General features: G+C 40.1%; 1 protein-coding gene across 18 annotated transcripts in view; it reads right to left on the reverse strand.

Moving 5' to 3' along the window:
• The window catches only part of LOC122542270 (activating transcription factor 7-interacting protein 1-like), a 193,021-nt gene that overhangs the window by 33,536 nt on the left and 138,091 nt on the right, over window positions 1–21,394 (reverse strand). For 15 of the 18 annotated variants that reach the window (XM_043679826.1, XM_043679831.1, XM_043679829.1 and 12 more), the window contains 2 exons: window positions 10,193–10,287; window positions 7,529–8,962 (listed from right to left, as the gene is read on the reverse strand). In XM_043679826.1, coding sequence (XP_043535761.1) covers window positions 7,634–8,962; window positions 10,193–10,287 — 1,424 coding nt within the window. In that variant the 3' untranslated portion in view covers window positions 7,529–7,633. Of the gene's footprint in view, window positions 1–7,528; window positions 8,963–10,192; window positions 10,288–21,394 lie in introns of those variants that run through there. The other 3 variants (XM_043679842.1, XM_043679841.1, XM_043679843.1) reach the window with 1 other exon arrangement.

A 21,394-nucleotide genomic window follows, 5' to 3' on the forward strand; every position in this document is an offset into this window, starting at 1 on the left:
GGGGGGTAGATATGGGACTGAAGTTAGGGGTAGGTTCTTCACTCAGTGAGTCGTAAGTTCATGGAATGCCCTGCCTGTAGCAGTGGTGGACTCTCCCTCTTTATGGGCATTTAAGCGGGCATTGGATAGGTATATGGAGGATAGTGGGTTAGTATAGGTTAGGTGGGCTTGGATCGGCGCAACATCGAGGGCCAAAGGGCCTGTACTGCGCTGTATTCTTCTATGTTCTACATGAACTCTTTCGCCACAAATGCTGCTTAATATGACTTTATTTCATATTTCCAGCATCTATAGTTTTTTTACTTTTGTGCTTCTGCGTAATTAGAACCCTATTTAAATTGAGGGGAAAAGAAGAAAAAGAGCAAACAATACAAAAAGGAGACTGGCATCTAAACATAGAAGTTCTCCATGGGCATATAAATAATCAAACAGGTAGAAGAGAAAGTAAAAGGATTATAGACCTGAAAGGATATTGTGCAGAGTTAAGGCTCAGGTGTTAAACGAGTAACTTGACTTCACTACAGGAAGATGCTGTCGAAGTGGAAACACCGAAATAATAACAAAGTACTTGCAAAACTCAACAGCTCTAGCAGCATCTATGAAAAGAAAATCAGAGTTAATATTTCAGGTTTTCCAAAGAGTCATACTGAAATGTTAATTCTGCTTCCCTTGCTCCATAGTTGCTGCCAGAACCAAGTTTCGCTCAATTTTGTTTGGTCATTCTTTGTTGTTTTTATATTCAATCTTCTGACCTGTCACCTTTCTCTGCACAAAGATAACACACTGTTTGCCACTAAAATTTCTAACGAACCATCATTGGTGGATCTGTCATTTTGAATTTTTTTCTACTCACTGGAAAGTAACTAACCTGTATATTCTGAAATATCCCTAAAATGTCTGCTACTGCATCTCTACCCTTGAACCTAAATTTGCCAACTCACTTTAGCTAGCCCTGCTTTCACATTCTCATAACGCATTTAAAACAAAAATTTAGTAGTAAGCCTCACACTCATCTTTCAAACTAAATGTACAATGTCATACTATGGGTAATGCAATTTCAGGATACCTTCACTACTCATGCACATCACTGGGTCTAGTGTAGCTTGCAGTCTGGTCAGCTCCAGAATCCACTGCTCTGAGAAATTATCCAAAAACAGGTTCTCAGTCCTTATCTAGGCTACCTTTGCCTGAATGATTTTTATAATTGTTTTAGATTAAACTTTCCACAAATACCCCTGTGCATGTCTGCCAAAAGCTCGTTAGCGGCTTTTGGCTCCTCCACCCTACCATAATATGATTGAACGTTACAATCAGTTTGAAAGTGTGCATGTATGCGCGCGCGTGCGTGTGTGTCAGAGCCATACACCACTGCCACGAGTACCTGTCTTTATAATTTCTCATTTCTACTCAAAACATTTCCATTTCTTGGTTTCTTGAATGGAGGCCATCTGCACTATTGTGCTAATATCATTCACCCTCCACCAAGTTTCCTAGTCAGTCATGCTTAAATGTACCCTTCAATAAATATATCTTTTAGATTGGTAAAAGACACTCACACAGTAGAGTTCAACAGATTGGACGTTTAGAACCATACTGACTGCCTAGACTTGAGTATACAGGACATTACTTCCAAATTTATATGTGGACAGATAGGGAAACATTACTTTCATTGGCAGAGTGACCAAGAACCAGGAACACGAGCTTAAAAGTAAAAAGCAAAAAGAACCAAAGGTGACAAGAAGAAAATTTTTTTCATGCAATGGATGGTCAGAGTCTGGACAGCACTACTTCCACCCAACATTCAGGGACAGTTAATCAAAGCTTTCATGATGCGGAATTGCCCAGAATAAGGCGATTTTAGATCTAGTAAATGTGTAATGTGATAGGATCCAATAAGAAATCTGTAATTAAAGATCGCTTTGAGTGGCAATCCCAACACTGAATTTGAAACTCAGAGACAGCAACTTGAGTCTTGACATTAGTGTCCTCAATTTACATAATGGCAATTTTAAAGGTAAAAACAGAGTTACTCAAATTAATCTGGGAAAATAGACGAAAGGGAAAGTCAACAGGTAAGCAGTGGCAGTCAGAAAAATGTATTCCTGTTCAAAAGGACTCAATGAGAAAAGATGAACTACCCAAGGTTAGCAAAGCTGATCAAGGAGAGTATCCAATCAAAAACTAAGGCATACAAAGCAGCAAAAGAATGATGGTAGGCCAAAGGATTGGGAATTTTTCTGGAACCAGATGACTAGAAAGCTAATGAAGAGAAAATGTATTATGGAAGCAAGTTGGCAAGAAATACAAAAACAAACTAGTTTCTACAGGTATTCAAAAAGGGAGGTGGTAAAGTGAGGGGCCCTTGGAGGAAGCAACTGCAGGATTTACAATGGGGAACAGGGAAATTGCAGATAATTTAAATCAATATTTTATGTCAGTCAGTGGAGAACATAAGCACCTTAAAGACAATAGGTAGCAAAGTACTAAGGTAGGAAAGATCTTGTAACAATCTCTATCATGAGGGACAAAATATTACATAAACTAATGGGACTAAAAGCAGACAGCATGACGATGGTCTCCGCCCTTTAAAGGAAGTAGACATCGAGATAATGGAAGCAGTGGTCAAAACATTCCAGAACGCAATGGATTCTGAAAGTGTTCTAGCATATCAGAAAACTGCTAATATGACATTCCTGTTCAAGAACGGAGGGAAGAAGAAATTCAGCAGGAAACTGTAAGCCAGTGAGTCTCAGAGGAAAAAGCTAGAGTCCATTACTAAGGAAGAGAAAGCAGGGCATTTGGGAAAGGTTATTACAACAGTCAACATTGTTTTTTGAAAGGAAGTCACATTTGGAAAATTTGTCACAGCCCCAAGGATATAAAAAGCAGAACTAATAAAGGTGAACCCAAAACCAGATACAGAATACTTAAATTTTCAGAAGACATTTGACAAGGGGCCACATGTAAGATGCTCAAGATAGGAGCTTATGGTATTTATGGGAATGCATTAGCATAGATGGAGGATTGGTTAACACAGAAGATAATGCCAGGATTAATAATTATTTTTCAGGTTTGAAAGATGCAATACTGGAGTGCCACAGGGATCAGTCCTAGGGCCTCAATCATTTACTATCTGTATTAAGGAAAGGGGAGGAGGGACTGTAATATATTCAAATTTGCTGACAATACAAAAGTTAGGTGGGAAGTCATGCTACAATAAGGCAAAAGGAAACTTCAAGGAAATACAGATAGGTTGAATGAGACAGAAGTTAGCAGATGGAGATGAATGCAGGAAGTATTAGTTTGTGCATTATGGAAGGAATAAATCAAAAAGCAGATTATTATTGAAATATGGACTCCAAAGAAATGCAGCACAGCAGAATTTAGGTATTCCTCTACATGAAACAAAGATAGCATGCAGGTGCACTAAGCAAAATTGCTAGGAGGTTCAGTTTAATAACAGGGCAAGTCTTGTTACAATTGTACAGTGTGTTGGTGGGGTTACATCTAGAGTACTGTGTAGAGTTTCAGTGCCTGTATTTAAAAAAAATATACTGGCATTGGAGGCTATTTTAAAAAAAAAAGATTCATTAGGCTGATTTTTGGGATGAAGAGGTCAACTTACCAAGAATGGCAAATATGTTAGGCCTTTATTCAAAGTTTAAGGAATTAGGGATGAGCTTATTAAAACATACAAGATTCCAAGGGGCTTGACACGAAAGCTGCTGAGATGATGTCTCCATTGGTGGAAGAATCTCAAACTAGGGAACAAAGCTATAGAATAAGGGATATTCATCTAAAACTGAGGTGTGAAGGAATTTCTTCTTTGAGAATAGTGAATCTGTAGAATTCTTTTTTCCAGAGTGTTATGGAGGCTAGGTCACTGAAAGTATTTAAAAAGAAATATATCGATCTTTGAAATATCAGGGAGTTGACAGGTATACTGAGCTAGCAGGAAAGAAGAGTTGAAGCCTAAGGTACATCAGCCATGATCATGTTGAAAGGCAGGACAGGCTTGAGAATCCTAGCAAGCTACTCTTGTTTCTTTTATTTATGTTCTTATTGACTCTAAACTCCAGTGGAGAAGTGCCTAAACCTCTCCAAATCGTCAAATTTACCCATTCCAAATATTAGTCTAAAAACCTTTCATTACTAAGGAGATCAATTATATACCTAGTACTCCAAATGTAGTCTCACCAATGCCCTTTTATAATGGAAGCATAACCTCTACTCTTTAATTTTCAGAATAAATAGTGTTATTAGTTTTCCTAAATACTTGCTGCAGATGCATACTAACCTTTTGCAATTCATGCACTAGAGCATTCAGATCCCTCTGCGCACTCACTGTTTTGATATAACGCTTCCTTTTCATTCTCCTGCCAAAATGCGAAACCTCATTTCTTCTAACATTCTACGCCACTGGCCACATATTGCCCAGTATATCTCTTTGTAGCCCTGTTATGTTCTCTTCACAACTGCATTTCTACCTAACTTTGCATCATCAATAGCATCAGCAACCAAACTCTGTCCCTTCAAAGTAATTTTTCAAATTTGTAAAAAGTTGAGGCTCCAGCACAGATCCCTATAGCACATCACTTGTTATATCTTGCCAACTAGGAAATGATCCAGGTATGCTGTTTCCTGATAGCTAGCCAATCTTCTATCCAAGCCAATATGTTGCTCCCTTGACACCATGACTATTTTCTGCAACAATCTTTGGAGCATCTTATTAAATCTAAGTCCAATATATCTATCATATCCTCTTTTAAAGCACTGAGTATTTTCTCCAGCCTTAACAAGCTGACCTGTGTGTGGATAATTAAATGCCAAATGCTACAAATTAATTACTGAAACTATGAATGGGTTTTTGAAGGCCTAAGGAAATAAATTCCACCTACAAGGGGCAAGTGACAGAGAGGGAGATGCCACCAGTCTTCAGAAAAAAAAAGCTAATGCTCATTGTTTGGCCAGGAAGAATGCAGGGCAGTGATCAATTGTTGCCAGCTTAAATATATATTAAAACACATTTGAGGAGGAATTAAAGAACATTATAGGCAGCAACAGTGAAACCTGCAAGTAAGCAATTCTTGCTCTCACTACAAAACAATACCATGCTTACATTGATCCAGTGCACTGATTAACCAGATTACACCTTAAACAGTTTTATTTTTGGACTTTATTTTATGTTATCTTTTGCCCAATTTATGAGTTGATGCTGTTTGCAAACCATTTAAATCTAACTGCAGCTTGCACTGGCAGAGGTAGTGTACTGTAACGAGTGGTGTGTTCTAGATTAGCCTCTGAACCAGAACCGCATCCAGAAACAAAACAGATACTTTACTTCATGATTTAAATTAAGTTGGCTGGTTTAATATAAAAAAAATTAAACTTTAAGAACGAGGAGTTATTTGCTACATTAAAAGAGATGCAAGTTGTTGCTGTATCAAACTTTGTGAAGACACTATAGATTTTATAACCTAATATTTCAATTCAGCTAATCAGCAATTTTGAGTTATTAATTTTTCATTTTTTGAGCAGCATTTATATTGAAGATAAGGAAATTCTTAGTTCCTGCTCTTTCAAATCACCTCCTTTGGTCTATGAGACTGTAGCATTGGAGTTACATACAAAATCCAATCCACGACCAAACCGACTAAAATTTAAGTGCAGAATACACCCCAGTATGGAGGGGTCTCAAAGCCTGGTCAGTTTTTTGACACTTCCATATTGTATTTTCTCTATAGTATTGCAAACTTTCTACTTTCAAATATTTATCAGATTCCCTTTGAAAGTTACTATTGAATATATTGCCACTGCCCTTTTAAGGCTGGTGTTTTTTCAGATCATAAAACAGTTTAAAAGAAAATGCTGACTCTTTTCATAATTATCTTGCATGTTTGGTCACTGACTCATCTCCCAAATGGAAAAAAATTCTTATTACTTATTATATAGGACTCAATTTTGAGCACCTTTATTAAAATCTCCCTTTAAGTCTCACTGCTTAGTTTGTTCCAACCCTGGATTTGTTGAGACAGCTGCTTTTCTGAATCACCATGTTCAAGGTTCAGTTTCACTCCAGGACTTTGAACACACACACACACACACAAAAAAAAAATCAAGGCTGACAAGCTATTGCAATACAGAACTAAGGGAGCAATGCACTGTTGGAGATGCTGTCTTTTACATGAGCGATTAAAAAGAGTTCATCTTCCTGCTCAGGTAAATGTCAAAGACCTAATGCGCTAACTGAAAAGAGAGGTGAGAGAGTTATTTCTGTGATTGTACCCAGTAGTCATCCTCAATCAATATCAACAAAATAGGATTTTCTGGTCATTATGACATTCCTGTTGAGAGATAGTTTGCTGATTGTAAACTAACTGCTTTTTCTTTTACAAGTAGAGTGCAATAACTGTTGTAAAGTGCTTTGTGACGTCTGGTGGTCAGGTAAAGTGCTATATAAATGCAGGGTTTTTTAAAAAGCAAATAATCCCACCATTTCCAGTCTATGGCCCTTGGGTACAATTCTGATAAATCTCTTGCTTATCCTCTATAAAGAGGCCCGGAATTACATAATACTGTATTCCAGTTGAGACTGAACCAGCAATTTAGATTTTGCATAATTTTCTACTCTTTTCTCCCCCCATTCAACACTAAAGTCAAGAATCTCCTTTTATTTACAAAAGCAGCCATACAAATGTGCCACCATTTTCAACTACTCATATACACAGTAGTTTCTCTGTCCCTGAATGCCTTTAAAATTATACCATCTAATGCAATGTTAAAATATATTAATTTTTGACTTCTGGCAATGACAGTACAAAATATTTTTGCAATATCAAGTTCATATTCTTTGAATGAAAATACCCCCATTGTAGAGACTGAAATAGCTGAGGGGGAAAAAAATAAATACACTTGGAAAGATGTATTTGCTATATTGAACATTACAGATAGAATAATTATTCTATTAGTCAAAATGACACTCAATGTCAAGAGCATATTTGTTCCCAATTCATGGAGGTTCCTGAAACATCTATGCAAGCCTTATGATGTATCAAACAGTAACGTAACTCTGGTGTCTCCCTCTCCAACAGAGGTGCCAAGACGGCTCTGGCCATGTGCGAAATCTATTTTTTGTGCCACAGACCTCTGCATGCAACCAGCATTGTGAAACAAGCAATTTGGGGTTATAGATATTGCTGTCTAATTTTAGTTATTTTTCTATTAGCTCTATAATAAAAACACAGGTTTTACTGTAGCTGCACCCATCCTGAATTGATAATCTCAAACATCCTGAAAAAAAAAAGGTTCAGCATTTCAATTGCTCCAGTAAGACAGCAAAGCTTGTGCACTACATTTTCAGATCTCTGTTTAACAGCAAACATATCTGAGCCAAGAGGAGAACTGTTACAGAACTGATCACAAAAATGAACCTTTTAATTTCTTTTTAAAATAACCAAACACTTGATATAAGAACTATTTTTTTTTATTGACCTCAGTCTTGATAATATAATACTGAAATCTTAATGCTATCATACTTCACAGCTGTTCATTTTAGAATTATATTTTCTTTTAATACATTACTAATTTTTACTTTTTATGAGGCTTAGAGTGTCCTATTTGCTGCACAAATACTTCATTTTAGCCGTTCCTGCTTTATAATATAGTTCTGCAAGATGAGACCAGCATTTTTTCCAGAAACACTGTTGTGATTTAAAGTCACTGTAGAAGATGAAGCAGCTGATCGTGATTCATGTGATACAGAGCTTGGAGTTGTGTAAATATAGTTGAATCCTGCATTGTCTAACATGTCTGACCAGGCTCGGTACTGAAATTCTGCAGCTCCCCAGTAGTTTCTGATACTTGATTCTGAACGGTGGCCAGTAAGTGCCATGATCTCCCGTGCTCCAAGGCCAGCATCACACAGGAGACGAACAGTTGTAGTTCTGAGCGAATGGTTGGTATACCTCTGGGACAGCCTGGCGGCAATACTGATTCTAGGCATCATGCTTCCAAGATAATTTACTCCCATTGGCTCCCTTTTATACCAGACAGATTGTTCTCTTAACTGTTCTGGCGTTAATTTTAGAGGGTGAAGATAGAAAGCAGGAGGATCTGGTGGCAACTTGGATATATAAAGTTCAAGGGAAGTGACTGGGCAGTTTACATCTCCTGGCATATCATACATTCGGCCCAATTTCAAAGGATCTTCTCGACTTCTACTTTTCCCTGTATACTTCAATACTGCATAACGTCTTCCGTTAGGATCACGCTTAATAGCAAAAGCATCTGGAGGGAGGTCCCGAAGGATTTCCCGTCCACGTTTTGCAAAGTGTAACTGCAGGTCAAACCAGACTTTGTTCACAAGTGCAAGGGGTGTGTGAAGTCCCAGGACACCAGATATTCTGATCTTTCGAAGGTCAGCTGCATTAATAGGGGGATGGTGGTTTGTTTCATCCTTTCCTTGCTTTCTCAGTATCTTAAGCACACCCAGAAACACATTATTGGCACTACTGAATTCCTTATCCTGCATCAGGCAGATCTGCCGGCTGTGAGGAGGCATCTTAAGGTGCCTGTTTAAACCTGCCCGAATGGACTTGTAACTGGAAATGCTATAGGTGTTACCATCATGATTCCTTACAGTGCCATAAAATTCTCTCAAAATACTATTAAGTTCTTCCACTGGCATCATTTCAAAATTTTCATCTCTGCCCTTTTCAATTAGCCATTGTTTAAGGATATTCACTGCCCAATCTGTCTGCTTGCGGGTGTTCTTCTCATTGCGTTCTTCCTCAAGTCCAATAAGATCTTCTTCAGTCACACTAACATGCCGCCTGGCTCCATCTAAAAGTTCGTTGTTGGCAATTTGTTCCGCTGTCATTTGGTCCTCAAAACTTAGCAGTGTGTTGCCATCGAAAATGCCATAGGTGTAGAGTGGGGAGTGAGACACAGTTTTTTCGGACAGCTGTGAATTGCGGAGTAATATGTAATGTTTTGATATAATTGTTTACATTTTAAAAAATAAACAATAATCCAGCAGGTGGCGTTCATTATTAATGTTTCTGCTGAGGTGTGCCAACATTCAATAGTGCACACCCTATTAAACCAATTACTTTCACACATTACAAACCATGGCATTAGACATTATAAACAATGGACAGTAGAAACACAAGTTTGCTTTCAGCTTTAAAAAAGCAACTCTAAATTTCTTTAGCTGCTAGACCTTTCAACTATGGAGATATTTGAAGATGATAAAAACGAAACAGGGAAGACACATTAATTTCATATATGTATTCTCTAGAAGAACTGGAAAAACTTTAGTGCTGTAATGAAGAGAATCTGTATTAGAAACTGGAAAAGGCTTGCAAGTTCTGGAAACGAACCTTGACCGTCTGAACAACTTCCATTTCTGCGCAGTGATGCGCTGAACGACAAGTTACCTGGATGTGGAATTTAGTACTGTTGGAAGAATGAAGCATTGTTGCATCCCATCAAAAAGTTCCACTCACGTGAAGGTTTCAGAAAACTTTTGATGGTATCTCTTTTTGAAGATTGAATCCAGCCACATTATGCTGTGCTAGTAAGTGAGTGGTGTTTTATTTAGAGAATCTTTCCAGTTTATTTAGAGAATGCACGAAAAGTGATCACTTTACCCCTGTCTCCACCCAAGTGTGCATTTTCTTGTTTTAAACAAGATCCTGTATTGCTTTTCACCACTCTTCTTTCTGGTCAGGGCAAAGATGTGAACATACAAATCGAGACATGTGTTTTTCCTCCCATTACATCTCTTTGGGTATTTGTGGAAGGTTGTCACATTTGTTACCTCAAATTCTATATGAATTCCTAATTTTAATGCTAGGAACTAATTCTTATGAAAAATTTGGCTTTTAATTCCTTCTGCCAAGCTTCTTTGTAGTTTTATTAGATTTGCTTAGGAAAACATTAAAATTAAAATTCAGTGGAAAATTAACTTCCAGAAAAACTCTGTAGAGGTTGAATGAACAAGTGTAACAAGATAATTTATGAGTATTAATAGTGTGATGATAAGGTAAATTATTCTCCTGCACAAACAGCACCCACATTCTACCCAAAGGGATAATTTACTATTTCACCATCCATACCTGGCCAGACAAGACAGACTGCAGTGGGCTTTAACTGATGGCATGATGTATATTGGTATGTGCATTGTACCCACCTGGTTGCCACTAGGCGGTGCTTTCTTAGCAGTTGGTGACTCTACTGGAGCTGCCACAGGATGTCTCTGGGTGGTGGCCTGACTGAGGCTGCTCTCTGTAATGGAATGCAAGCAATTCATTTAACATTCAAGTCTGACACGAAGATGTTGACAGAGAAAAGCTCAGTTTCAAAGCTTCCTCTCAGCAGATATTTGGTCCAAATGTTCGCTGTAGAAATTATATGGCATTATTTATATGGAATTAATTTCTAGCTCACTCTAACTTTAAATCTGTCCAACAACTACTTAAAAGAATGAGCAGTGCCACCTTGAATACTCAGGTTACATTCCATACAGAAGGTATCGTGTGCATCACAAGTTAGTTACACTTTAGAGATTGGCATGTTCTAAATCATTCACAAGAGTAGGAATAGTCCACTTGATCGTTCAAGCTTGCTCTGCCATTCAACAAGGAAATGGTGGATGTGCCCCGGGCCACAACTCCTTTATTGTGCCAGCACATTATAACCTTCAACCAAAAAAGCAGCACAGTTGTAATATCAGGCTCAATTTCAGCTTCAAACTTTTACTAGATTTTATTTTTGAAGACTGAGTATTAAAAGCAGAACCTATAGTCAGTTACAGTACCTCCTACAGGATGTACTGGTTTTTAAAGGTAAGTACACTATATACAATGCAGATTATTATTTTGGAGGAGTGTAGCTTTGTGTCACTTTAAAGCTACAAGCTCGAATTATTCTGCATTCTTAGACTCTATCCTTGGAATCTGCCTCAATCCTGAAGGGCTTATCCCCAAAACATCGATTCTCTTGCTCCTTAGTTGCTGCCTGACTGGCTGGGCTTTTCCAGCGCCATGCTCTTCAACTCTTTCCAATCTATTATATTCCCTGTGATTGCTGAAGATATTAGCATTACATGTGCTCATCAAATGTTAGGATAATTTCTCTCCACATTCCAAGTAGCTGATACTGAGATTGGTTCCCTCAATTCAGGTACTGTTGCGTTAATTTCTGAAGGTGGTATCATTGTTGTCTCGAGGAGTTCTCACATAGGCTAGCACACTATCCTTAAATGCCACTCCTGCACTGTACAGCTGAATGGGACTGGCCCCCTCTACTTTCTATCCACCTTGTAGTCTCCAGAGAATCTTCTGCAATGATTTTACTTCCTGGTGTTAATGTTTTGAATCCCTACAAGATCTAATCTTAGACTTCTCTAGTTTCTTGTTTACATAATGCCTCTCAGCAACTTCACCTGAAATCATTCCACATTCCTTGTGTATGTTGACAGTAACAGGTGCCATGTTATTAGCAACGCATCAGGCAATGTACTGTGTCTGCTGTGGTCACATGCTTGATGTTCAGCTAGCATCCAACTAACTCTCTCAAAGTCACACTCATCCACTACCCATCCTCGCTGCTGAACTTCGGCTGCTGGTGCCTGGTAATAATTTACACTATTTCCAAATTCTCCATGGCCTTGCTGCTCTCTTTATATTACTCTCCATCCCTCCAAGCCAGATTCCCACTGCTCCTCTAATTCAGGTCTCTTACGCATTTGGCAGGCATGCATTCATTGTTTTGTTTCAAAGCTCAGGAATTTTGGCTCTTAACATCACCAGGTCCCCTGTTTTTCAGTTCCTTTAAGAAAACCTTCACAAAGAAATTATGTCAAGTCATCCTCTCTTGTGAATTGGTGCCAAATTCTGTTAGTAAGCCACCACAAAAGCATTAACAATGTTAACAGTATCACATAAAATGCACAGTGTCATTGTGTTATGTTAGATCTGCGTTCAAACACAAATTTGGCCATTTAAGATCCGACAGTCTAACTAAATAGTGCCTATATTATCGACTAAATTAATAAATCTAACAAGCTGGAGGCAAGCTCCCTGCTGAACTATCCTGGATATATTAGAATGCACCTCCCACAACATCGAAAGAGTCTAAGAGAACACATTTTCTCAGGATGAGAATATGACATGATGCAGCAGGATATTGTTCTGAGCAAGTTTCTCTTTTAAAGGGCCCAGTTATTAAGTAAACAAACTGATGGCTTGATACACTGAACAGTGCTTTAAAATTTACAAACTTATCTATGTTTGTTTTACATCTGAAAGACCAGAATTATTTCACTCCTTGAATGGGCTACTGCCTAATGTTATACAAATGTAATACGTATTTATTTTAAAAGCTTGGTTTTGCAGGCTGGTTTAAAGTTCTCAAGGGTCAACACGGAGCTGTGAAAACACCTGCCAACAAATTTAAGAATAGCTTCTTTCCCACTGTTATCAAATTTATGAATGGATTTCTCATATTAGAGTTGATCTTTCTTTGCACCTTCTCTAATTATAACACCAAATTCCGTATTCTGTTCTATTACCCCAATATACCTGCACAAGTTTGGCATGGAAAACAATACTTTTCACTCTCTTAGTACGTGACAATAATAAAAATTGAATATCTAGCAAGGTCAGTATTTATGCATAAATTACAAATTTTAATTTCAAATCTAATACAACTTAACTATTGGCTTTCAAAATAAAAACGATTAGAGAAAGCATTAGATCCGAACAGCACATATAACTGCCAGAAAAAGCAGCAAGCCTGAGAAATGGGAGCTGTTTACAATTCAGCAAGAGGAAGAAATAATTGATCAAAGAGGTAAAATAGAATGAGAGTAAACATGCAGGGAATATAGAAAAACACAGACATAAAAGCTTCCGTAAATGTGTGCTGGACAGGCCACCAGCTCATCCGCTCCTCTATATCAAATGCCACCAGAAGCAGCCGAAGACTAAGCAAGTTCAGGAAAAGTTCAATATGGAGTGGCTTCCAGAGCCAAGCAGACAAGCCAACGTCAAACATATTCAGAATCTCCAAAGAGCTCATTTTAATGGAGCAAAAGATATCCAGAAGGAGCTGAAGACAGCCATCAAGTCACACCATTACGAAACCATCAGTTACAAGGCTTGAAAATACAGACTGGTTTGACAAGAATGACCACATCATCCAAGACGCAATTTTGCCTGGCAAAACAATCAGCAGCAAGGCAAAAAGGAGAACTCAAATAGCAAAAGGCAGTGTTACAAAGAAGAACGAACGAAATCAAGAACAAATGGTGGACTAAGAAAACTAAGGAGCTGCAACTCCTTGCAACAAGCATGACATAGGGCTTCTTCAATGCCACCAAGACAATATATGGGCCCAACACTTGGCTTCAAACTGGTGCAGCACAAGGAAATAACTTGTTTGAAAAATGAGCGAAAACATCAGTTTGAGGGAGAACACATTTCAAAACGCCTAAATCATGTAATATTGGTTAAGGAAATTCTACAACTTTACAATATGATGATCGTGCACTCCCACCTAATGTGGCAGAAGTTGAAGCTGCCATTAGACATGAAGAATAGAAAAACCGTATGAGTGGCTGGGATTTCCAAGAGAGAATTTCAAATTTGGAGGAGCAGAGTTTATCTTTCGTTTCCATCAATTGTTCCTGAATATCTGGAACAAAGAAATAATCACTGATATTTCAAGGATGCAGCTGTCACCACTGTCTTTGAGAAAGGACAAAGTGGACTGTGGGAGGTACCTAGGAATCTTCCTATTCCCCAATGTTGGGAAGATCATTGCCCTAATCTGCACTAGATGCCTTCATCCAGCCTGAAAAAATTCTTTCTGAAAGCCTCTATAGCCTCTGACCAACCTGTGCGACTATGGTCTTGATTTTCACTGCTTGACAACTCCAAGATAAAATGCTAGGAATAACACCAACCATACTATATCACCTTCAATCTGACAAAGGTTTTTGACTTAATCAATGAGGAACTGCTATGCAAGACCCTGTCGAAGGTCAGCTATTCAGAAAAATTCACCAATATTTCTGTCTCCATGACAAGATGTCAGCAGCAGTCCTCACCAACTGTAATAGGATAGAATCCTTGGAGGTCAAACCGGGAGTCATGCAGAGATGTGTCATCACCCCACTTTCACTGCCACCATTCTTCATTTTGTCAAGAACAAGCTTTCCAGTGGCGTGGACCTCAACTGGTCAAAATCTACAAAAACAACACTGACCTTGTGGGAACTTCATGATCAGATGACATCATCACCTTTCTCTCGGAAGAGAATCCTCAAGCTTTGCAGAAGCATATCAAAGAATTGGTCATGTCTTCAGGTTGAGGCGGACTCAAAAGTTTGTTACCAACCTGTCCCAGGGCAAGTTCCAATCCATCTGCCCATTAAGATCGACAGAGAAATCCTCAAGCATGGAACATACCCCTAAATGCAGGGGCACCTCTCATCCAAGGCTGACATTGATGCCAAGATCCAAAATTTCCGTTTTGACCACTGCCTTCGGATGCCCAAAGACCAGAGCCTTCAAAAACCATGACATCTGCGCAACTACAAGATCTGTGTGTATAAAGCAGTCATCCTTCTGATTCTTCTATATGCCCCCAAAACTTGAACAACATAGAGACCACCTCAAGACCTTTGGGAAGTACCATATATGCTGTCTGAGAAGGCCACGCACAGTGGCCTTGAAGGAGCCAAAAGCACCAGGTACAGGTGATCATCTGAAACCAATTCCACTGGGCTGGTTATATACTTAAGATTGTTTTCTTTGTTCATCCAAGGAACGAGGGTGTCGCTAAATAGGCAGCATTTAACTGCCCCCTATGCAATTAGGGGTGGGCAATAAGAGTCAACCACATTGCTGTGGGTCTGGAGTCACACGTAGGCCAGACCAGGTAAGGATGGCAGTTTTCTTCCCTCAAGGGCATTAAAGGTTTATGACAGTGAAATCGCACTTGACTTTTGTGCGGATGTAACCAGTAGAACAGATAAGGCAAAACCAGAGGATTTTGATGTGATGTATTGAGATATATTTGAATTTCAACACAGCTTTTGATATTAGTCAGAGGGAAATGGGTCTGGGTGGGTTAATCTTCGGAGGGTCAGTGTGGACTTGTTGGGTCGAAGTGCCTGTTTCCACACTAGGGAATCTAATGTAAAAAAATTATCCCACATTAATTTTTCCCACAAGGCTATAAAGCAGATGGGATTGGGGGCAATATATTAGCACGAATCTAGAATCGCTTAACAGAGTTGTGACATTTAACTGGGTGGCAGACAGACAAGTGGTGTACCAAAAGGTAAGTGCTATGGCCCCAACTATTCACAAAATATAAGTGATTTGGATGAAGGAACCAAATGCAATATTTTCCAGGTTCGTTGGAAACAAAACTAGATTGGCCTTGAGAGGTGCAAGGAGGACGCTAGGATGCCTCAGGGTGACCTAGACAAGTACAGGATGTGTACAAACACATGGCAGATGCAACAGAATTTGCATAAATGTGAAGTTATACACTTTGGCATGAAAGACAAAGGCAAAAGTAGACAAAGGGATCTGGATGTTCTTGACCCCCAGTCAATTAAAGTAAACAGGCAGTTGCAGCAAGTAATTAGGAAAACAAGTTGTGTGTTGGCCATCATTGCAAGAGAATTTGAGTTCAGAAGTAAGGACACTTTACTGCTATCATACCAGGCCTTGGGGAGACCACACCTTGAGTATTCTGCATAGCTCCAGTCTCCTTTTCATAAGAGATTAAACCTGCCATAAAGATGGTGAAGTAAAAGGTTGATACTGGGGACAGCAGGACTATTGTAAGAGGAAAGACAGATTTGACTGGGCCTACACTCACTACAGTATAGAAAAGATGAGGGGGACATGATTGAAAGATACTAGATGCAGAGGTGGTTACTTCCCCTTGTTGGGCAGTCTAGCATCAATGATCACAGTCTTACAATATGGAGTACACAACTTAGGACTGAGATGAGGAAAACAATTCTTCAGAGAGTGGTCAACCTATGGAATTCACTACCACAGAAGGCTGCGCAGGCTAGATCACGGAGTATATTCAAAGAAGCGACAGATATTTTTAGATATTAATGACATCAAGGGGTATGAAAAGAAAGCAGAAATATGGAGTTAAGGTAGAGGATCAGCCATCATCTGGATCATTTGCTCCTGAATTTTTATGTTTACTACCCATTCTTAATTATCCTCAAGACGACAATAATGATCCATGCCCTTGAAACAGTGCAGTTCAAGTAGCCTACATACATCCAAATATCAAGATGGAGTTCATGGATTTTGACTTGAAGAGCAAAGAATGTATTTCCACTTAATTTTTTTTATTCACTCATGAGACGTGGACATCAATGGTTGGCCAGCATTAGTTGCTCCTTCCTACTTGCCGCTCAGGTGGCTGTGGTGAGTTTCGTTTTGAACAGCTGCAGTTCAATGTGCTATAGATAGACCCACAATATCCTTAAGAAGGGAATTCCAGGATTTTGACCCAGTGATACTGAAGGAATAACAATACATTTCCAGTCGGGATGTTAAGTTACTTGGAGAAGAACTTGCAGGTGGTGGTGGTGGTGTTCCTGGTATCTGTTGCCCTTTACCCTCTAGATGGAAGTGGTTGTGGGTTAATGAGGTGCGGTCTAAGGAGCCTTGGTAAATTTCTGTAGTGCATCTTGTAGATAGTACATATTGCTGCTGAGCTTCATAGGGCTGCAGAAAGGACGTTTGAGTCGTCGTCAACTGAGGTAGTACAGGCTGAGATTAGAAACAGGAAAGGAGAGGTCACCCTTTGGGAGTTTTCTATAAGCCTTGGAGTAGTTCCAGAGATGTAGAGGAAAGGATAGCAATGACTATTCTTGATAGGAGCGAGAGTGGCAGGATAGTTGTTATGAGGGACTTCAACTTCCCAAATATTGACTGGGAATACTATAGTTCAAGTACAATACGTAAATAGGCCAACAAGGGGTGAGGCCATATTGGATTTGGTACTGGGTAATGAACCTGGCCAGATGTTAAATTTGTTGACAGGTGAGCACTTTGGTGATAGTGACCACAATTCGGTTATGTTTACTTTAGCGATAAAAAGGGATAGGTATACACCGGAAGGTAAGAGCCATAGTTGAGGGAAAGGCAATTACGATGAAATTAGCCAGGATTTAGGATGCATAGGATTGAGAAGGAAACTGCAGGGGATGAGCACAATAGAAATGTGGAGTTTATTCAAGGAACAGCAACTGTGTGTCCTTGATAAGTATGTACCTGTCAGACAGGGAGGAAGTTGTCGAGTGCAGGAGCCGTGGTTTACGGTGGAAGTTTATATTAGGATGAGATGTGAAGGTTTCGTTTAGGGCGACAGTTTTACAAGGTAGTCAGGAAGGACCTAAAGAGAGCCAAGATGAGCGAGGAGGGGACATGAAAAACTTTTGGTGGACAGGATCAGGGAAAGCCCTTAAGCTTTCCTTATGTATATAGGGAATAAAAGAATGACTAGAGTAAAATTGGAACCAATCAAGGACAGGAGTGGGAAGTTGTGCATTGAGTCAGAAGAGATAGGGGAAGTACTAAATGAATACTTTTAGTCAGTATTTACACTGGAAAAAGACAAAGTCATCATGGCCGAGGAGAATACTGAGACACAGGCTGAGACTAGATGGGATTGAAGTTCACAAGGAGGTGGTGTTAGAAATTCTGCCAAGTGTGAAAATAGATAAATCCCCTGGGCTGGATGGGATTTATCCTAGGATTCTCTGGGAAGCCAGGGAGGAGATTGCCGAGCCTTTGATCTTTATGTTGTCATTGTCTACAGGAATAGTGCCAGAAGACTGGAGGATAGCAAATGCTGTTCCCTTGTTCAAGAAGGGGAGTAGAGACAACCCTAGTATTTATAGAGCAGTGACCCTTACTTCAGTTGTGGGTAAAATTTGGACGAGGTTATAAGAGATAGGATCTATAATCATCTAGAAAGGAATAAGTTGATTAAGGATAGTCAACATGGTTTTGTGAAGGGTAGGTCGTGCCTCACAATCTTAGGAGTTTGTTGAGGTGACCAAACAGGTGGACGCGGGTAAAGCCATTGATGTGGTGTATATGGATTTTAGTAAGGCGTTTGATAAGGCTCCCCATGGTAGGTTACTGCACAAAATACAGAGGCACGGGCTTGAGGGCAATTTAGTGGTTTGGATCAGAAATTGTCTAGCTGAAAGGTGGTGGTGGTTGATGGGAAATGTTCATCCTAGGGTTCAGTTACTAGTGGTGTACCGCAAGGATCGGTTTTGGGTCCACTGTTGTTTGTCATTTTTATAAACAACCTGGGTGAGGACGTAGAAGATTGGGTTAGTAAATTTCAGGATGACACAAAGGCATATGGTGTGTTAGTTTTTATTAGGAGAGGGATTGAGTTTTGGAGCGAGGTCATGCTGCAGCTGTACAAAACTGGTACAGCTCCATTTGGAGTATTGTGTGCACTTCTATTTAGGAAGGATGTGGAAGCTTTGGAGGGGGTTAGAGGAGATTTACTAGGAAGTTGCCTAGTATGGAGATCTTATGAGGAAAAGTTGAGGCAGTTGAGGCTGTTTTCATTGGAGAGAAAGTGACTTAATTGAGACATACAAGATAATCAGAGGGTTAGATTGGGTGGACAGTGACATCCTTTTTCCTAGGATGCTGATGGCTAGCAAGAGGGGCACAGTTTCAAACTGAAGGGCGATAGATATAGGACAGATGTCAGAGTTAGTTTCTTTACTCAGTAGTAGGGCGTGGAAAGCACTGCCTGCAACAGTTGTAGACTCGCCAACATTACAGGCATTTAAGTGGTCATTGGATAGACATACAGATGAGAACGGAATAGTGTAGGTTAGAGGGCCTTCGGATTGGTTTCACAGGGCAGCGCAACATAGAGGGCCAAAGGGCCTGTACTGCACTGTAATGTTCTATGTTCGAGGTATGGATGCTTGTGAATGTCATGCCAGTCAAGCAGATTGCTTTGTCCTTACTGGTGTGGAGTTCTTAGTGTTGTTGGAACTGCATCCATCGAAGCAAGTGGGAAGTATTCCAACACACTCCTGACTTGTGTCTTGTTGATGATGTACAGGCTATGGGGAGTCAGGAGATGAGTTGCTTTCCACATTATTCCTAGAGTCTGACCTGCTCTTGTAGCCACTGTATTATATGGAAAGACCACTTGAGTTTCCCAAGGATGTTGACAGTGAAGGTTTCACTGACAGTCACACCATTGATTGTCAAGGGGCAGATTATCTCTTATTGGAAATAGTCATTGTCTAGCATTTGCAGTGCAAATGTTACTTGCCACTTGTTAGTCAAATCTGGATGTTGTCCAGATCTTGTTGCATTTGAACATTGACAGCTTCGGTACCGGAGGAGTCACAAATGGTGTGTCAGTGAACATTCCTACTTCTGATTTTATGATGGAGGGAAGGCCACTGATGAAGCAGCTTAAGATTGCTGGGCCTTAGACACTAACCTGGGAAACTCCTCCAACTAGTGGAGAGAATTTGTCCCCAATATCCACAGATTCCAATTTTGCAAGGGCTCCCTGATGCCACACTTGGTCAAAATGTGGCTTTGACGTGAAGGACTGTCACTCTTACCCCAGCACTCGTATTCAGCTCTTTTATCCATGTTTACACCAATGAGGACTGGAGCTGAGAGAACCTGGTGGAATCCAAGCTGGGCATCAATGAGCTGCTTTTTAACATGTTGATAACTTCCGTCATTTTAATGATGACCCAGAGTAAACTTATGGGGTGGTAACTGACCGGGTTGGATGTGTCCTACTTTGTGTATAAAATATAGAATAGAATAGCCTTTTATTGTCATGAGCATTCAATATAAAATGCAGTGAAAAGTGTATACTGTCAATCACATAAGCGTCACAGAATAAAATTTAAAAAAAGATAATTTAAAGACAGTCCAACTTTTCCATCTCTGCAACGGTATGCTGTAGCAGCAAAGGTCAAGCTCCATGCTTCCCAGCCACATCACACCACAGACAATGTCCCCTCGAGAGATTCCAGCTCACACTTTGCTGCCAGTGTCCTGCTGGGACATGCCTCTGAAGGGCCTGTACTGGACATTCCTGGGCCTTCTTCTACATTGTCAGGTAGATGCCAGTGTTGTGACTGTACTGCAATAGCTTGGCTTGGGGAGCAGCAAATTCTGGAATGCAAGTTTTCAGTACAATTGCTAGAATGTTGTCAGGACCCATATACTTTGCAATATCTGATCCCTCTAACGTTTTCTTGATATTACATGGCGTGAATTGACTTAACTGAAGACTAGTGCCCGAGATGTTGGGGACCACCGGAGGTAGAGATGGATCATCCACTCAGCACTTCTGGCTGAAAACCCTGCAAATGTTTCAGCCTTATGGTTAGCACTGAGCTCTTTTGTCATTAAGGATAGGGATATTTGTGGAGCCTCTTCCTTCATGACTGGCAGAGCTTGGATCTTCATTGTTTGTTGTGGGATCACTTAGCTCTGCTGCTTGGCGTGCAAGTAGTCCTGTTTAGTGGCTTCACTAGGTTGACACCTCATTTTTATTTGTCTGGTGCTGCTCCTGGCATGCTCGCCATTTAACCAGGGTTTATCCTCTGGCTTGATGTCCAACATGGAGGAATATGTTGGACCAGCAGTTTGAAGATTGTGCTGCAGTACAATTCTGCTGCTGTTGATGGCCACAGGGTCTCATGATTCTTAATCTTGAGTTGCTAGATCTATTCAAAAATCCATCCCATTTAGCACAGTAATTGTGCCACACAGCACGAGGGAGGGTATTCTCAACATGAAGATGGGTCTTCGTCTCAAGGACTGTGCAGTAACCATTCTTACCGATACGGTCATGGATAGATGCATCTGCAGTCAGTAGATTGGTATGGATGAAGTCCAGTATGCTCTTCCCTCTTATTGGTGTTCTCAGCACAGCTGCAGGGCCAGTATAGCACCTATGTTCTTCAGGATTTGAGCTGCTTGATCGTGCTGCTGGTGGTAGTGGGCACTGAAATACCCCACCCAGAGTACATTTTGTACCACTGGTGCCCTCAGGTGATTCATCAGGTGTTTAAAACAGGGGTATACTGATTCATCAGCTGAGGGAGGACGGTACATGTTAAATCAGCAGGAGGTTTCATTTCTTTGTTGAGACTTCACAGCAACTCATACAACTGAGTGGCTTGCTAAGCCATTTCAGAGGGCAGCTGAGAATCAACCCCATGGCTGTGGGTCTGGAGTCACACATAGGCCAGACCAGGTGAGGACAGCCGATTTCTTTCTCTGAAGGAAAGAGTGAGCCAGATGGGTTTTTCCAACTATTGA

This window comes from Chiloscyllium plagiosum, chromosome 39 (genome assembly GCF_004010195.1).
Source record: "Chiloscyllium plagiosum isolate BGI_BamShark_2017 chromosome 39, ASM401019v2, whole genome shotgun sequence".
Lineage (NCBI taxonomy): Eukaryota > Metazoa > Chordata > Chondrichthyes > Orectolobiformes > Hemiscylliidae > Chiloscyllium > Chiloscyllium plagiosum.